At 42.9% G+C, this 18,975-nt stretch overlaps 1 protein-coding gene across 2 annotated transcripts in view; it reads right to left on the bottom strand.

Annotated features, from left to right (window-relative positions):
- The window catches only part of gsg1l (gsg1-like), a 38,701-nt gene extending 24,309 nt beyond the window's left edge, over window positions 1-14,392 (bottom strand). Inside the window, exon 1 of one of the 2 annotated variants that reach the window (XM_026163976.2) lies at window positions 13,797-14,392. In XM_026163976.2, coding sequence (XP_026019761.1) covers window positions 13,797-14,133 — 337 coding nt within the window. In that variant the 5' untranslated portion in view covers window positions 14,134-14,392. The remainder of the gene's footprint in view (window positions 1-13,796) is intronic. The other variant, XM_026163975.2, reaches the window with a different exon arrangement.
- Window positions 14,393-18,975: the final 4,583 nt, after the last annotated feature.

Here is an 18,975-nt window from a genome sequence, read left to right as displayed (position 1 = left end):
AAAAAGTGACTCTTTCTCAGATTGTTCTAGTTTCAGTTTCAAGTGTCCTCTTGGCTTCATTATATTTCTTCCTGGCACACTCGGGCCTCGGTGAGTTCATCAGAGCTCACGGGACCCTGCAGGTCACAGATCAGCAGCCACAACACGAGCTATAATTCAGCCCGTGCAGTGTCACGGGCAGCAGGCGGGCCCATCTATAACCAGCCCAAACACCGACGCCCACACACGCACAGAGCCATACTCGCTGAACAGCAGATGAAGACACACTCTGATCACACTGATGCTGAGGACGATTTAGGTTTCCTGTGGTGAAAGAAAAAGAACAGAAACTCAACGTCAGTCCTGCAGAAACTCTCTGAGATTCTGGAAGTCCCGTTAGCTCAACAGTGCATTCAGAAGAATAGCTTTTATGTCTAATTGGTACTTTTATTCTACAGTTTCAGCTCACATGATTCCTGTTAATCTACTGTTGCATCACCTATGGGCAGTTATTCTAACCTAGAGAGCAATCGGTGTTTGGCCTAAATGTGGGCTGCATTCAGACTTGGCTGACAGCTATGATTCAGGGTCGGTCTGGCTGACTAAATTTAGCCATAGCTTCAGCTCACATGGACCAAATTTCAGGTGTTCTTTGGCAACTGGGTCACCTCTTAACCACGAAACACTTACCCCTGTCAAGCCCATCTCATGACTGATGGGCCATTTCCGCTTCTCCTATAACAGAGTGAAAACGCTGCTGGAAATGAGCCGAATGACCCTTAACCCACTCCTTCCTGTTACCTGTTCTCCACCTGGTGCTTGTATCCTTCCTTCCTCTGTTCTCCCCTGGCTTCTTGTTGGGAACTAAACTGAAATAAGAATAAATGTATGACTGTAGCTAAAATCAGCTCTTTGATTGTTTCCTCTAAGCGCCTGTTTGACAGAATCTGAAGAGGATGGTCATATTTCATCTTTTCAAGGTTAAATGTGAATTTGCTCACACCTTGGTGAACTGAAGTGAAGCTGTGATGCAGCCAAAAGGTGAGCGTCTCAGCGTCTGATTAGGACATGAATCTAAAATGTAATTAAAGAGTGAGCGGGCTCGTCTGTGACCTGATGACAGGACTAACAGCACAATCAGTATTCCTACGCCTTCCTGCTGCACACAGAAGCCCGCGCTGCTCTAAAATGTCAATTATCAAAAAAAAAAGAAAGAGAGAAAATCACGCTCGCAGTCTATCAGGCTGTAATGAAACAGATCCATTTAAAGAAGCTTCAGGTGTCTTCTCTTGTAATTTTGGTTCACAGTCCCGGCTCTCACTTTTGCACCACTCTTTCATTATTCTCCCTTCCTGCAGCTCTGCAGACTGTTTAATCAATGATCCGATGTCATTTGGGGGTTAATTGCAGCTGTAATGAGTATGAATGCTTTTGTGAAACAACACCTAATGTGCCATTACTTCTACATTTAAAACAGACCGTATAAAACGTCAGATTGAGAATGAACTTGAAGAACATAAAGGCTCCAGTCTCATTTGTGCTGATCCAACACCGCAGTTCAAAACTGGACGTGCAGAGTGATCGATGGACGTGATTGAGAAACTGAGGAACGCTGCACAGTCACACAATTATGACTTGCGTTAAAGCACGTCCTCCTCTATCTCTAATTGGATCATAAATTTCTAAATTAACACCACGTTTTATTCAACAAGACTTCAAACCAGCGACTGAGACCATAAACCCATCAGGAAAGTGTTTACTGGGCCCACAGAGCGAGGCAACGGACCAGTGGAAGCCCGAGGAGTTGCAGCATGGTGGTTAACTCCGTTGCCTCACAGCAAGAACATCAACCATGTGGCTGTGTTCACTTTTTCCAGTGTTTGCTCTGCAGGTACTCCGACGTCCTCCCAGTCCAAAGACATACATTTAGTGGGTTTAGGTTAACTGGTGACTCTAAAGTACCCATAGGGTGTGACTGACTGGCTGTCTGTGTTGACTGGTGAGTGGCAGTGTGCAAGCTTAATGTTGTGAAGGACGGTGCTTTGAACTGAAACTACAACTTCTACCTAAACCTAATTAACTAACTGTGAGCACCGAAATCAGGAGCAAAAGGAAAACACAAGGTTACACAAATAAACCCAAGAGTCAGGACACTTTGTCTGCAATGGTGAGACGCCTGCAGCATCTGACAGAACATCAGTATTTCACACATTGCTCCATGCCAGAGTCCTCAGCAGCCATCCTGAGCCGTCTCGCTTGTAACTGAATAACTCACAGATATGATCACAGATATGAAAACATCATCAGTCACATCAGCTCCAAAGGTTTGGTGGATTTGCCTCAAAGCAACATTTTAAAGACTTTTTTGTTCTACAGGTTATACTTCTACGTCACAGTCACACAGCTTCACTGAAGGCTCCATCCACGGCAACAACACAATCAGCATCTCCAGCTCCGCCCACCAGAGCACAACTAATAGTCTGATTCACGTTATGGGTCCGGGAAGGAAGAACGGTACTTTTACCTTCATCGTCACTACAATAATGAGTAAATATGTCTGCACAAACCTCTGCTGTGCATCTTTGATAATGTGCCTAATCATTTTCAAATGCAACCTCCTTCAGCAGTGATGGTTTCCTGTGTGACTTCATCAGTCTGTCACATCACTGTGGAGGAGTTTTGGCCCACTCTTCTTTATAGCGTCGATCAGATCATTGAGGTTTGCAACATTCATTTATGCACAGAAAAGACTGAAAAGATCTCAGTCAGGCTGAGGTCTGGATCACTGCAGCTCCTCCTTTTTTTAAGTTGGAAATGTGCTGCTGTGCTCGGGATCGTCGTCCTGTTGATGACCCAGTTTGCTTTAGCTGTGGGACACAGCCTCACATTTGGCTCTAGAACACTTTGGTGAGGTCACAGTACACTCAGTGACTGCAAGGTGCCCAAATCATGATCGGTCCACCGCTGTGGTGAAGGCTGGGTTTGAACTTCATTGGTCCTGATGTCTTGTTGGTAGTTCAGATGCTGCCATGCTGTTTATAGAGAGAAGAGGTTTTCTCCTGTATCCCTTCCACACAGCCATACTTGTTCCCACATAGCAAGCAGGTCTAGCCCGGATCTGGAATCAAGCCGGCACTGCTGGCTGAATTCTGGCATGTAAAGACATATGTCATCCAGATATGGGCCAGGCCTGGCATCAAGCTGGCACTTCTGATTGACCACTGTCATGGCAGAGTGTATGTCGACCAGATATGGGCCAGGTCTGGCAATGATGCCACTGCTTATGTGATGGCATGCCATATCTGGCCCGATTGTGGTTTAGTGTATGTGGCCCAGGCCCATAGAAAACAGGTCTTCCCCAGATCCGGCATCAAGCTGGCACTTCTAACCGCAATGATGCCATTGTTTATGTTCCTATTTTTGTTAAAAGACCCAAATGCCATTTTGCAATACTATACTGCTATGGTAGCCAACGTTTCAAATGCAGGTTTGACAGGTTTGTGTACACTTTATCCAAAACCTAGTGACGGTTTACTCATCTTTGCCAGTGGGTGGCGGTAGCTCAGGAGGTAAAGCAGGTCACCTACTGATCGGAAGGTTAGTGGTTCGATCACTGGCTCCTCCAGTCTGCATGTTAAGAGTGTGAATGTGTATGAATGTAGTTAGGAAGCACTCCGTGTAGGGAAAGTGTGTGAATGTGGTATGTTGTATAGAGTACTTTGAGTAATCCGGGAGACTAGAAAAGCGCTATATAAAAGTCAGTCTGAACAGAGTCTCATCATGTTACTTTTGCACTGTTTTGCATGTTCTGGCACATGTTGTTATTACATGGCTTGATTAAGATACACATTAGGCTGACATCTGGGGCCAGAGCTGAAACTGTTCTGGGCCAGCACACAACTTACACATGGTCCACATACTGCAAAGAATGACGGCCCTTTGGTGGCCCAGATCAGGTTTGCCAGAGGTAGTCCACACATGGGCCAGCACAGGACCACCAGTGTGTCTTCAACTGGCCTTGTGCTGACCCACGTGTGGCCCAGATCTGGCAAACCTGATCTGGGCCACACATGGGCCGTCATTCTTTGCAGTATGTGGACCATGTGTAAGCACATTATGTGGGCCAGATCCGGGCCATACCAATTTTGCTATGTGGGTTCAGTCTTTTTCTAACTGTGCTGTCCTGAACCATTAGCCTAGCCTGAAGAGTCTTTGATGGAGCTCTTGGGTTTGTTTGCAGTTTCTCTGAGTATTACGCACTCTGGTCTTGGGGTGAAACAGGTTCTTCCTTCTACAATATAATAAAAAGAGAAAAGACATGAAACAGGCTGTTAAAAGGCTCAAACAGTGACAGTGAGGATTTCACAGAAAGGTCACGTCGATGTAAATTGAACTTTTTTGCAAATTAAAGCCTCTTTTTGGAGCGACCGACTCTGTTCTCATTACTGCTGTCACTGCGAGATGAGCTCCTTAGGAGTCTGTTTGCCAGTCGTGCCAGATTGAAGTGATGTAATGAAGTGAATAAGCCTCGCTGAAGCTTTCATGACGCCATGGCTGCATGCTTTCACTTAACCTCTTATTGCCTGGGTGGAATACAGCATGTCTGGATTCAGATGCGATATCAAATCATAGTCAAAGAAGGTTTAAAAGTTCAGTGAAGTCTGGATTGACGGCGAGACTCCAACATGAGTCTCCCAGCAGGGTGTTTGAGGAGAGAACAGGGACAGTGAGGAGCAGCACAGTGAGACTGATGAAGAGAAGCAGTAAAGTCGTACGCATCGATCAGCCCGAGCGGGCTTCAGTAACTCTGAGATTGGCCCCTTCTGAAGCAGTCCAAAGCTCTGAGACGATGGCTGTTTTTAAAGGAAAAAATCCCACTGAATCATTTATTTCCCTCCATGTGTCATTTTTCACAGTGGCTCCAAAGTACGGACCTTTCATAGGAAAGCAGACTGATAAATAATTACTGTGTAGTGCTTGGATAAGTTTCACACAAGCAGAAAAGCTTGAATCATTAATTCAATTATTAATCTATTTTTAATAATAAGCTGCTGTAATATACGGACCAGCTGTGCAACAGGTCACATATAGCTCCAGCTCCAATGGCTGATGGCCACGTATTCCAATAATGGGCTCAGCGTATGTGCAGCCATCAAACACACCGAAATGGCTTGTTTCAGGTAGAGGATGAATTGGCCCACTTTCTAATAGAGCTACACTGAGCTCAGCGGGTCCGCTTTACAACAATTACAAATATTTTTTTGAACAAAAGAAAATATTAAAAGAAAATTTTATTTTACTAAGTAATACTAATAACACACAACAGCATATTCAGTACTGGTGAACTTAAGGCCCATATGTCTGTTAAAGTATCATCAGAGATAAGGATCGGCGTGATCATTTTAAAAGTGGATCCTATTTTCAAGTCCAAGGTGTGCTGAATGCAAAAAACAGATAAAGATGTTGAAACGCTTCTTCTAAGAAATTCATGACATTGCGATGAATAAATAAAATACTGCTGTTTTTGTGTTTTGTGTGCAGCTTCATCAGGAAGTTGCATAACTCACATACATTTGTAGAATTATATTATATCGTGGACTCTAGTAGCTTAAAAGCAGGATCCATAAGCTGTAGACAGGCAAGCAGAACTTCAATCCCAAACAGGAAGCTCCAACAGAACAAAAACAAACACTTGAGTTGGCTGAGGTGAAGCCTATCAGACAGCTAGCAGCTCCAGCTGCCTGTGTCACCATTAACCTGTCAGTCCAAAAGCCCACGCCCATAATAATGCAAACTTTATACAGAGGAATTCACCCTCGTACAGCTGTTATAAATGGAGAAATTATCTGTAGAGACCAAAACTGTTTCTGTATCAGGCTGTAAACGTGTTTATTTCTGCTGTGAAGTTGGACATTTGAACATGGGAGTCTATGGGGACTGACCTCTGCTGGACACTAGAGGTACTGCAGCTTTTGGCGCTTCTCTGTTGACTTCTTGAGCTTTCAGTGAACAACACGAGCAGCAACACAGAGCCCAAAACTGATAAAAGTGGTGTCAAAATATTATAGAGAATATTACTGCAAACAAAGGTAACCGAGAGTCTGCTTAAATCTGTGACAGACAGTGTCATATTCATACAGTAATTATGTATAACGTACATGTAATTTTAAGTCCTAACATCTTTGGAGGTTAATCAATGTTAATTAGTGATGCTCTCGGTGTCTCCATCACCTCCCCAGGATGATCTCATTCGTAATCCTCAAAGGTGATGCTAATAATTATTTCTGTAAAAACAAACAAGCAGAGCGAAGTCAGAGAAGAAAAAGGAATCGATGGCTGAGAGAGGGAGTCACACTGTAAAATTTTATTATCATAACTCTCCGCTCAGCGATGCCAGAATGCCTTTTTATCCAGCACTGCTGGGCGAACCACACTGTAATAAAGATACAGGCCTTTAGCTCGCAGACCAATCACACTGAAAGGAGAAATTACCAGTTACTAACAGGCAATTCATAGTGAGTTATATTCAAACAGATGTTTGATTTTTTTAAAACAAAAACTCAGAAAAAATCCCATCAACAGCACAGTGAACACAGTCTGTGTGCAGACCGGGAAATAATCGATAGGGCTGGGCGATATGGCCTAAAATTCATATTGCGATATAATTTGAAGCATGTGCGGTAATGATATATATCGCGATATATTCTTTTCTTCTGTATAGCATGTTTTCCACACTATAAGGACTTAAAATCCTTTAATTTTCTCAAAAATCGAGTGTGCCTTATGTATGAATTCTGGTTGTGCTTACTGACCTCGAACCGATTTTGGCTGCAGAAATCTGTTAAAAAATGTTTTAGTACAACTTTGGTAAGCTGCACTGCTTGATGGATTGTCAGAGCATTACGGCTGCCGTAGTGAGGAGCTTCGCGGAGCAATCTGGGTCCAAAACTCCGTCTGCTTCAGGTCCCAAAGTCAAACGAACACTAAGAGTTAAAAACGGTCTAAATTCCACCTGGTAAAGCAGCAACGCTTTACCAGGTGTAACAATTAAGTTTAACATCCAGGCATCCATGAAAACAGAATTTATTAAATTTAACGGAGTTAGAAGTTAGCAGGAAGTTAGCTCGCTAGCTTCCACCTAAACATTTCATATCATGTTCTGACTGAGATTTTTGAAACTAATTCAAACGTACAGCTCTGCTACCACTTCCAACATAAATGAAGACAGAAAACTAAACAGCAGTGGCGTTTGCAGGGTTACTGAAGTTGGGCTAGCTGGTATATAATGTTGTGCTACGTGATTGCTAGCGACACAGCTATGTTAGCATAACATTAGCACAGTGAAGCTGGAGGATGAACGCCAACTTTTAAGTTAACGTGAGGGATTCTGGTGGTCAGGGACAAATGCAATCGCATAGCAGGATGCTATACATGGGCCAAACTTCAGTCAGGAGAACAACTGAGATTATTCATCCACAATACGAGGTTAGTTATTAATATACTGCAACAACATGGGAACAGAGCAGCTGCGAGAGAATTCAGCATTAATGAATCAATGTTACCGAAGTGGAGGAAGCGCAGTTTTTGGCTTTCCCCATATTTCAAAAGTGCTTCATCTCTTTGCTGTGACTGTCGCCCGCCATAATTTGCAGATGATAATGGTTGTAGCCGCTGCGATGCTTTTGACCAAAACAGGTGCAGCTTGATGACATCATCAACATGCGCTATCGCGATAAAGCGGTATAGTCAAAATCTCTGTCGTTGGCCAAATTTATATCGTTTCTATCGTATATCGTTTATATCGCCCACCCCTACTTTACAGATGATTTGTGTTTTTAAAGACAGTTTTTGTCCTCTTTTAATTTTCTTGGACGGTGCTCCGACAGCACAAACACAGTCCAGAGGTCCAGTTCAGGGACTCCAGTTAGCTGAGGTGAAGCCGAGCAGACAGCTAGCAGCTACAGCCGCCTGTGTCGCCACCCACTAACCAGAGCTGCCATGCTCCTAAATTTATGCCTTAACAAAATCCAAATAGATGCATTATAAAAACATTTCCCCCGTACGGCTGTGATGTACTAAAAACAATGAGCCATTACTGATGTTTGACTTCATACTAGACTCTAACCTCAGTCTCGTGTGACAGTTCTACATTTAACCCCATTCATCCGCCTGGAGGTTCCCACTGGACTCATGTTAACATACACAAAGTGCAATTGAAATTGTAGAAGTGCAAACACCTCATACCAAAACAATGCACCTTGAACCCACACAGAAGAAATGATTTTTACTCCTGCTTTGGTTAGCATTAACCTGATGTTAGCAACAGCTAATGCGCTACACGTGCAGACAACAGGAAACACTTGGATAAAGTACAGCAATCTTTTCCCTCTCAGGGACCAGAGCAGGCTTGTTATAATGACCCAGTGACACTGATGTTATTGCACTTAGTCTAAAGGTTCTGCAGCACATCTCAGCCACACAGCAAAGCTTCATCCCAGCCTTTCCATTAAACTGTCTGGAATCACTGCAGCAGCCTTCATGGTGGGAAAACATGTTAGGTTTAGGAATTATGATCCACAGCCCCCCAGTACTACCACACATTAACAGGTTTAAGTCCTCTTTATCATTAACAACACAGGGAGAGCCAAAGAATGAGCCAAGATTAGTTTTATATGCATCACCAATCAGCAGCTCGAATCTGTGAGGAAAAAAGGCAAAAATCCACAACCCTTTGGTCCAAACATCAACTTTATCATCCAGGCCAAGCTGCAAATCAGCAAGTGCTGCGTCACGCCAAAGAAGTCATCCAGACAAATAAACTATACGTATACTTGTTTTATCACAGTCGAGACAGCCAGCATCTCCAGTATTCTGAATTTGTTCCAGAACTGAGGAAACAGCTGAATAAAACATTGGGCTTGGCAGGAAATCCACCATATTTTTGCTGCTGGGCTTTTCTGTAGAGTTCATCATCACTGGGACAGAAGAACACACACACACACACACACACACACACACACACTCTCCGGCTCTTCCCAAAGCTCCGCGCTGTCACAGGTGTTTGCGTACCTGATCTCAGGTAACACTCTCTTTGGTCTGTTACGCATCAGGTTAAATGAGGAGGCGGGTATGATGTTGAATCTTTATCAGCTGATAATTAAACAGCTGGTGTTTGGAGTTGCTTTCATCATTATTCAGCCTCTGCAGCACATGTATAATATCTGCATATTAATGTGGATTGTTTACATGGTTTGATTAAAGTCGGCACACGCTCAGTTCAGCCATCAGGACTAGTAAGAGTGACAGGCGCTGTAAACATTTTTAAAAAGTGCAAATACAAATTATCAGCGGTCTTCAACTCAGTTTGAATCCAATCACCTCAACTGGCATTCCTCAACCTAACCAAGAAGTTTTAGCGCCCAGCGCCTCAGTCACACCGGCCTACAGACCGGTCGGTGCACGGTGTTGGACAAAAAAACTTCCTCACGATTGTTTCGGTTGCTTGTAGGTTGCCATGGTTACCCACAGTTTTCATGGAAGACACCAGCTTTCCTGGAAAGCCGTGGAGGCCAGGCCAGGCAGCTGGACACTTAAGCAGGACCCAGTTCAGATGGTGTTTGGATGGTTCACAGAGAGTTGCTTCGAAGACAGTTTAAAAGAATCGTGAATGTAATCTCAGAGAATGGTGCTGGTTTGTTCTCCAGGAACTGTTTGAGGTTTGTAAGGAGGGTCTGCAGGCAGGTGAGGCAAGAAGGTAAGACTCCTTGAAAGAATCCTTAACAGGGAAGTATTGACTCGGAGAAGACAGGTGAGCAAGTTCAGGTAAGTTTCAAGACCAAAGTGGGAATCAGACTTTACCCCAAGACCCAAACACTACAAACTGATTCCAGTGACACCAACTACATGCACAATGTTAATGAGACTAAAAAAACCCGATGCAAGCTGGAAATGGAAACTGTCGCCTTCAAAATAAAAGCTGCGTTTTTCGAAACTTATTCATTGAGAGTCCGCTGGGGAGTGTTTCCTTGCAAGCTCCTGCTGAGGTTGGTGCACCACACTCTTTGCAACCAGTTTCACCCAGCAGCAACAGAGCAGTTGGCAAATACACATGTATCGATAGCAACAAAATTTAATCAGGCAAAAAGAAAGTGAAAAACAAAGCAGAGCAAAGAGAAATCTTAGTGCAAATCCCAAAGTTTTCAAAGACAACAAATAATTTAGACTGGATGTTGGGATTGATCTAAAATACAAACAGATGAATGCATAAAATCTTTGATGAAAATGCAGCTTTGGGTTTAAGTCTAATAAAATGTGCATTCCTGTTGGTGAGAGCAGGGCCGAGAGCAAAAATATAAACACCCTGTTAAACAAAAAAGGTGCTGCTCCATCAGCAGCTTCTGTTCCAGTGTTGGTCTCAGTGTAAACATCCTGTAGATTTAATGAAGAGCTGGAACAAACCGATCCTTTCAGAATGTGAGGGGGGAATTTAACAAGCTTAAGCTTCGGGGCGTGACGGGATGTGTGTTTGTTCAATACTTGATGTGCTGGACGGGAGACTTTCTTAGTTTTGTACTTACTGAGATCTGAGCTGTCAGAGCTCAGTTTGAGTCGATGTATTAACAGAAACTTTAGAGCAGATCAACAGATTCAACCTTCCTGAGGCCGAATCTGCAACACTCCTGGTCACACCGTGCAAGGCCGCTAAACAGCCACTAGATGGAGCTCAAACTGACTGCAGATGTTAGGATAAGTGAAGCCAGATAAGAAAGTTATCCTGGGTATGTTGAAGTTTGTAGCACAGCCCCCAGATATCCAGTCTGTCACAGAGGAGAGACCTCTGACATCAAATAATGCAAAGAAAGAGCTCAAAATTAAAACTAACTAAAAAAAAAGCTTGTGTCTAAATAAACTCATAAATAACTTATTTTAAGTCATGCTTGAGGAGATATGAGCGTTTAAGTCTCAGTTACATAATATATATGAATATGGTTTAATGTATTAAACATGAATAATAGTTTTTAGGTGCTGTGATGTTTAGAAATGCTCCCCTGGTCTCAGCTTTCCTGTCCTCCACCTTCCTATCGCAATAAAAGCTAAAAGACCACAATAAAAACACAAGTGGGCGCTACAGCAAGAGCTTAAATACGAGTTTCTCGTTTTTGCTTCTGCAGAATTAAAGGATCCCTCCCATGTGGGTTACTGGTGGTCATCAGTCAGGACTTAAGGCCTCAGGCTGAGCATTTTATTTCCTATTTGCCGCTGATGTGAAAATTCTCACAGAGAAATAAGGTTAAAAATGCATTCACATTCTGAACAATGGCGTGTGCCACTGATGCAAATAATGATTCTTTACAGGATTTTAGAAAATCTGCTGTTTTTTTACACTTTAACTTCACAGATGCTGCTGCTCCTGCATGATGTGGACTTTAAATGTGGAGAAGAAGGAAAGCTCATAATATCAGTTACACACACACACACACACACACACACACACACACACACACACACACACACACACACACACACACACACACACACACACACACACACACACACACACACACACACACACACCTCTGTGTCCCTGGGATGTTTATTTACTCTCACAGAGTTACAGCGCACAGATCCACACACAGACTGTTTTGTCCTCTTCACTCCCACTCGTCTCTGCACAGAACAAATCCTGTTTGTTTGTTTGTCTACAGCTTCTCACATGGGACAAAATATCAGAAACACTTACAGGACCCACAGAGGCAAAGCTCACTGTAGACTTCACAGCTAAAGCTCCAAGTAATGGGGATCAATCCGCAGCTGAAAGTAGTCCCTGACAAGCAGAGGTTTCTCCTGTTTGGTCAAAAACTGCACCGTGGAGCAGTTTTAGGAAGTTCATCACAAAGATGGAAACAGAGAAGGAAAGTCAGAAAGTAAAGGGACACTGGCTGAGGTAGAAACAGTTTTCTTAATAAGAGTCCTGACAGATGTGGAAATGTCTGTGAGGGAGCCACAATAAGTCTCACCGGATTATATAAATACTAAGAACAATGCTTCAGAGTTATTGCCTCTTTTGGCAGAGGATACATTAGACCATCCTTTATTGAAAGGTAAGGAGGTGACACCACCCCACAGTTCAAAGCCGTCCACCATCAGAGCATTCACAAAAACAATCTGATCAGTGATCTCTGTTTTTCATCCTCTGCCATCTTTCATTCAAAAGACCAGAAGTTAACTTTGAGTTATTAAAACCTGCTTGTTATGAAGTTTGTTTCCCCTGTGAAGCACTTTGTTTGGCAGCTTTAGAACTAACCAGAACTGGACCAAGTAAAGCGCTATACAAATACAGGCCATTTACCATTCAACAGGAAGCCAGCTTCAGCAGCTGATAACAAAGTTCAGGAAACAAACTGCTGGAACTATAAATCCAAAAACACAGGAGAGGAAATCCAGGAGATTGGAGAGGGCAGCACCTCCTCAACACACCGTTTGGATAACACGGTTACAGCAAAAAGTCCCACTGGTATGAGCTTCTATGTGAGGGCGTCCAGCACATCACCTGAGCGCCTCCTCACTGTGGACTGAGGGAAAATAAGTGATTTGAAGACCTGAACTTTTAATTTTTGAGTTTTCCATTAAACGTCTCATCAGCAGGAAGAGAAAATGTGAGCAGAGAGCCTCATGTGTTATTTATTTATTTATTTTTACCTTTATTTAACCAGGAGGTTCACAAAGAAACCCAGCCAAGACAGCAGCCATGATGCAAACATGCTAAAAATGCACCAATTACAACAGAAAATTCAAGATTTACAACAATTTATACAAAATACAAACACCCACAACAAAACCCACCAGAGACCTCACAAGAAAAACATTCACATCTCCTTCACTGCACTCCTTATGATGCTTTTCAATTCAGCAGCAGGTATGCTGAATGTGTTTAAGCTGAGATCTTTCTGCTTTTCTGAGGAACTAACCAGAGCAGAGAAGAGTATGGAGGTAAATGGGGCCGTTCTTTTCAGAGTTCCAGCTTCAGTCATATTCATCACCCAGCTCTTCACATTTATCCAAAACAGTGTGAATACATCATGTTTGCACAGAGCAGACCCACACCAGCATCATCCACCATCACATGAAAGGTTAAAGTCTCAGTGCAGCCACACTCTCTGGTCCTAACTGATGAATTTCCATCTAGGATTGCTTGACTTCAGACGTGGTTTGGAGTGAAGATTTTGTGCTCCTTTCTGGCACTAACAAATTCCCTGAATTCTGTCAACTTTTATCTTTATGACAAGAAGCACAGACCGAAGAAAAAGCATAAAAATATTTATTTTCAATGTAAATCTAAAAATGTTTCATTTGTTGTCCTGTTATTGAGGGAAACGGAGATTTAGAAGCTCAATTTCTGCTTGAAAAATGAGAGCGCATTGACTTAAATTGTCCACATCGATCAGCGTGCAATGAGTGAGAGCAGTGTCCTCTGAACGCACCACATCCTATCATTTTAAAATTCTGTCCAAAGACTAAACAAACATCAGTGCGGCTCAAACTCGAAGTGAAAACAGGTTTTACGCACAAACATGTTCCTTTGGTTGTGCGTAAAAATGACGTGGCTGGCGTGTTAGCTTTAATTTCAGGGGGGCATTGTCTGACCTGTTACTGCAGGTGAGCTAAAAAATAAAATAAATAAAAACTGAAGTGAAGAGGGAAAAGTATTCCACCTACTTCACACTCATCTTAAAGCCGACACTGCTCTAGTTTTATTTTCTCTTAACAACTTTAAGCGACCCCAGAATCTCCCCAGCCTCTCGGACTGATGGACCCACCTGACTCGTGGATGTTCTCCTCGCAGGAGTACCAGATGCCCGTATGGAAGCGGCGGAAGAGGAAGCGGTCGTCCCCGGTCTCCCAGCTGTAGTGCACTTTGTTCTGGTCCGTCTCGTTCACGCCGTAGTCGATGCAGTTGTGGTGCCGCTGCTTGCTGCAGTTGGGCTTGGGGACGCGCTGGGTGCCCTCGCACCAGTACGTGGTGATGAAGGCGGTGGTGGAGAAGAACAGGGCCACCAGGTTCAGACCCACCGACAGCAGCGCGCGGCATTTCCGCGTCGTCTTCATGATCTCGGAGCGAGCGGCCGCGTCCCCGCAGGCAGCGAGAAAGTTCATCCAAGAAGGAGAGCGAGGAGGTCAGACGAGGAAGAGCGGCATGGCGCTGCGAGGACGCACAGAGAATTACGCGCGTGTCCTCAGTGAGGAGCTCCGGACCCAGAATTTAAATCTTCCATCAGAGCTTCCGGCGTCGGAGAGGAGACGGGGAGCTGCTCCTCCGTCACAGAGCAGGAGGCTCACTGAGGAGACGTGATGCTGAGAGCGGAGCACCTCTCTCTCTCCTGCTCTCCCTCCCTGCGTGTGCGTCATCACAGTGACCGGTCACCCAGACAGCTCACACCTCAGCCACACCTACTCCCGTTTTCCCTTTTAGAAATCAGTCATTTTGGATCTTTTGGTATTAAATCTGTGACTCTTTATGGGGGTGTTGAATCCATCACAAAGAAACCCAGCTCAAATATGACAGCAGGTAATACGATATCATTTTGTTTGATGCTACCTGCATCTCCTCTCCACCTTCAAGGTGTCCTGCGAAAGTCAAAAATCTAATTTTAGTCTCATTTCAGAGACAAAGGGTCACAGATCCCAACAGACTCAATAAACTGATAAACTTTTAATGACAACGTGCATTAGGAGCTTGGAGAGGTGAGGCTCCAGTTTGGGACCACTGTGTTTCGCACTTTTGTGAATTTTTTCCTTTGGCTTATTTTGTTAATTTACTCTCCTAGTTTAATCTAATCTGTTTTGTTTATTTATTTAAATTATTTTATTTATTCATTCATTTTGCTTTGACTTGACCTTCCTGGTTGACACTAGAAGGTAAAAACTGCGTAAACATTTGGTTTAAGCTCTAACAAGCGCCTTTGGTTTGAGGTTAAAAAAAGTTTTGGCAAAAGGGCACCGATTCCCACCTCAGCCGCAGGAACAGCTCGACAACCAACTCACAGTTAGTATTACTGTAACGTTATAGAAGTGAGAACCCAACTGTGACAGCCACTAACACAATGACCCAGTCAGGCAGTGAGTGTATGTAAACACAGTGCTACTGGGTCAATCCAAAACAAAATCCATCATAAATGGAAAAAACCCAAAGATGAGCTGATTTTTTATTATAAAAACTTTTGCATATCAAATGAAGCCAAGTTAAGTTTTACCTGCATATAAATGATGAGTGTAAGAGCCCCCATAAAAACATCTGCAAGGTTAAAATTTGATGCTTTTTAAGTACAGTAGATGCCCACGTGAAATTTCCAGGACTGAAAAACACTTTTAGGCTCTGTTACAAACTGTGAATGTCATCAAATCAGTTTTTCTCCACGTGTCACAATGCAAAGGCAAAATCTCATTTCTCTGAACATCAGTTTCAGCATCAGATTAAATATTATAATTTCACTAAGCGGAAGCATTGGTACCCTGGATATTTTCTCTGTTTTCTGATCATTTACTGTAGAAAACAAGAAGAGTATTCTGGGTAAACCTTAAAGATTCCCTCGTGGGGCGGATGTCTGCTCAGAACATGTTAGTCTAACATGTTCTGAGCAGACACCCGGCAAAAAGCAGAGCTTTAATGTGCTCTAGAGCACATTAAAGCTCTGCTTTTTGCCTACATTTGGATACCAGACTCAACTTCTAACCTTACTTTCTGTTTAACTGAGTCCTTACAGCGTCAGTCACAACCTTCCCTGGAAGAAGAATCTCAGCGACTTTGGTGATCAGACTTTTTCTCCAGAGTGACGAGCCTGACTCGTTTCACTCAGGATGAATTCTAATAACTGGGACCATCATCGGGTTGTATTGTTCCAGTTTATGACCAAATACCAGCAAAGTTTCATTTGAGTTTGTTGCAAATAAAAATGTATCCACCAAAGAGACAGGATGACAAACAGTTCAAGAACACAAGGAGCCGCAGTCAGACATCAAAAACCCAGAAACAGTAAAAACACATCACAGAGTTCGATTCATCTAACTTCTATTGATCCTCTTGTTCTTAACTAATTGTGAGCACTTTGGTCAACTTTGTTGCTTTTAAATGTGATAAAGAAAACTGATATTGATTGATATTGATCTTCTTGTGATTCCAGCATTTAGTTCAGTCTTTCTTCAGTTTTGATTATTCTTCATGATTTCTTTTGACAGTTTCACTTGTAAAATTATTTGTCTTGGTTTCAGTCCTACTGCTGATGATTGTGTGCACCTCCGGTAAGTCCATGTGACGACACTCCTACTTTAGTCATTGTGTGTTAATTGTGTGTTAATTGCTTGAATTAAGAAGGTTTTGTTTCCATTTGTTAGTTTCTCATTTTGTTTTTGCTGTTTTTCTTTATTTCTAAGTTCTTTAAAGTTACTCCTTTTGCACGATAGTTTGTGTCCACATCTACATATCCATCTACTAGTTGCTTTAGAAATTCCTCACAGTGTCTCATTATATGCAGATTGATCTCCACAGTTAAACAAAAACTGTTGGCAGCAGCTCAAGTAAAACAAAACCCTTTGATTCTCTGAGTTGAGACAGGAGAAAGAGAGGACAATGACCATGTTTGCAGTAAAAAGTTCAAAGTGATGCTCTGATTCAGCAGGGCGTGAAGAGAGAGGCTGGAGGGGAAAAACACCAGCTACAGGAGATAAACAGCCACCATGTGACCGAGCAGTGGTGAAGACTTGGTTTAAACACAAAAACAACTTGATTAGACTGAGAGAACGATCACAGCCAGGGTTAAAATAACTACCTTCTAAGGTTACAGGACCATCATCGTCATGGTAACAGCAATAAAAACCTCAGGTTTTTGTGCTTTTTCTTTAATTGTCCATCTGAGAAAAACATCCCTAAATCCAGTCAGTAACAGCTGTGAAGCCGTGAGGCCACATGCACATCCATGCCCTCTGCAGATAGCGCACACTTGGGTATTTTGGCTGGGACTGCTCGTCACACCTTATCAGTCACAGGCTGCCAGAAATGAGAAAGATGCTGCTGACATCAGAGAGACATGTATAAGATGCTTTGTGATGTTAGTGAACTGGGTTAAAGCAATATTAGAATGAACAATCCTCTTAAGGATTGATTAATTATAAATTTGGAGGTGTTTGGTTTTCTGGTTCTGACAGTCGAGTAAGTCTGTGTGTTCTTTATGAACTTGGTAAGGTTTGGGCACCAAAGACTACTTGGTTATGTTCAGAAAAAGATGTTGGCTTGGCTTCAAAGGCACTAAACAAGAAAATAAGCTTACCAGTTGCTTCTAAATGTGATCCTGGGGTACTGTGATACCCTTTTAAGTATGCTCATGACAAGCTGAGCATGAGAAGCTTTCAGTGTTGGTGCCATGACACATGGACACAGAAGGACACTTTGAGACACCAACAGTTTCGATGGTACAGCAGAGTTTAACACTTTGGGAATGAAAATGGGCCGTCCCTTCACTTCATCACCAGACCACAGAGGGATTTGAAACTGCAACAAGGACTGGAAATTTTACTTTTATCCAAGCAGCAAAAAACTTAAACCAACACAGAAGTGCCAAAAAACCCTGCAGTTCCTTGCATGTCCACTAGGGGTTCCAGCAGTAAGTCAGTCCCTATAGACCAGGGGTCGGCAACCTGCGGCTCTTGAGTCCTTATACTGCGGCTCCGCGTGGTTTGGGAAAATAAATTAAGTATTTAGCTGAAGTGTATTTTATTTATGTTAGTTCTTTTTTTAATAGTTCTAAATTGGAAGATTATTGTAATATTGAAATATAAAAATAAAATTATATTCTATTATTTTTTCATCGATCAAAATAAGCGTCACACTCGCCGGTGTACCCGAGATGGCACAGACGTTAAGGCGGCGAGGCGTGATTGCGGGTGCCGCTCAGGTGCGTCCGCCTCCCCTGCAGCGCCGCTGCAGACCACGCCCCGACACACACGTTAACCAGGTAAAATACATATTTAGGCTGAATGTTTTTTTCTTCAATTATTTTTTAAAAGTCAGGTGAAGGCTCCAAAAGCCCAAAGGCAATATAAGGATGGCGGCTCACAGCAGTTTTTGTTTGCTGGATCATTTTAAGTTCAGCTTTCCTTTTGTTATATGTCTTTAAGAGTTCAAAATGTGCTCATTACATAAATAAAATGTAATTTTCTCTGTAGCACTTCATGGATTTCATAAGCAACACACCTTATTTGTTCACAAAAAGCATAAAGGTAAGAAACAATATATACAGTGTTATCTTCATTTTAGATGTCAAAAAGTATTTGCGTCTCCCAGTGTTTTCTTTTGCGTGGAAACCTGCTCCAAATGGCTCTTTGGGTGTTAAAGGCTGCAGACCCCTGCTATAGACAGAAATGTTTTGGTCTCTATAGATAATTTCCCCCATTATAACAGTTGTACAGGGGGAGGGCTTTTCTTATAATTCACCTGCTTAAAGCTTGCGTTATTAGGGGTGTGGCATCTTTTACTGACGGGTGGATGGTGGCTGTAGCTGCAAGCTGCCTGCAAGGATTGACATTTTACTCTAAACTGTAAAGCGTTGTTATTTGTTATTTTACTGTAGAGGATGTGCAAAGGGGTGTTACAACTGCAGTGTGTGCTGTGCATCAGATGGAGGAGTTGTACAGAGATAGCCACAGGCAGGGATGATTTTCAGTGTATTGTTCAGCATTGTTCTTATCTTGGACAACATCTGCCTCTCTGACACCACCCTAAAGAAGTTTAACCCAGTCCAGGGGGGGAGGACGGTAACTTGTGGTGCCCTTGTGTTGCTGATCACCTTCTCAGATACACAATGTTGAAGTGAAAAAACATGACTCTCCCAGTGCTTGCCAGCTGGTCCAGATGGGTGTAGACACGATTGAGCAGGTAGATGATGGTGTCCGAGCTTCAAGGCGTGCTGGTAAGCAAACTAAAGGGGGTCTTCATGACGTGGTAGG

This window comes from Astatotilapia calliptera, chromosome 4 (genome assembly GCF_964374335.1).
Source record: "Astatotilapia calliptera chromosome 4, fAstCal68.1, whole genome shotgun sequence".
In the NCBI taxonomy this organism is placed as follows: domain Eukaryota; kingdom Metazoa; phylum Chordata; class Actinopteri; order Cichliformes; family Cichlidae; genus Astatotilapia; species Astatotilapia calliptera.
The sequence above is the reverse complement of the archived record's forward strand: the minus strand, read 5'-3'. Positions and strand labels throughout refer to the sequence as shown.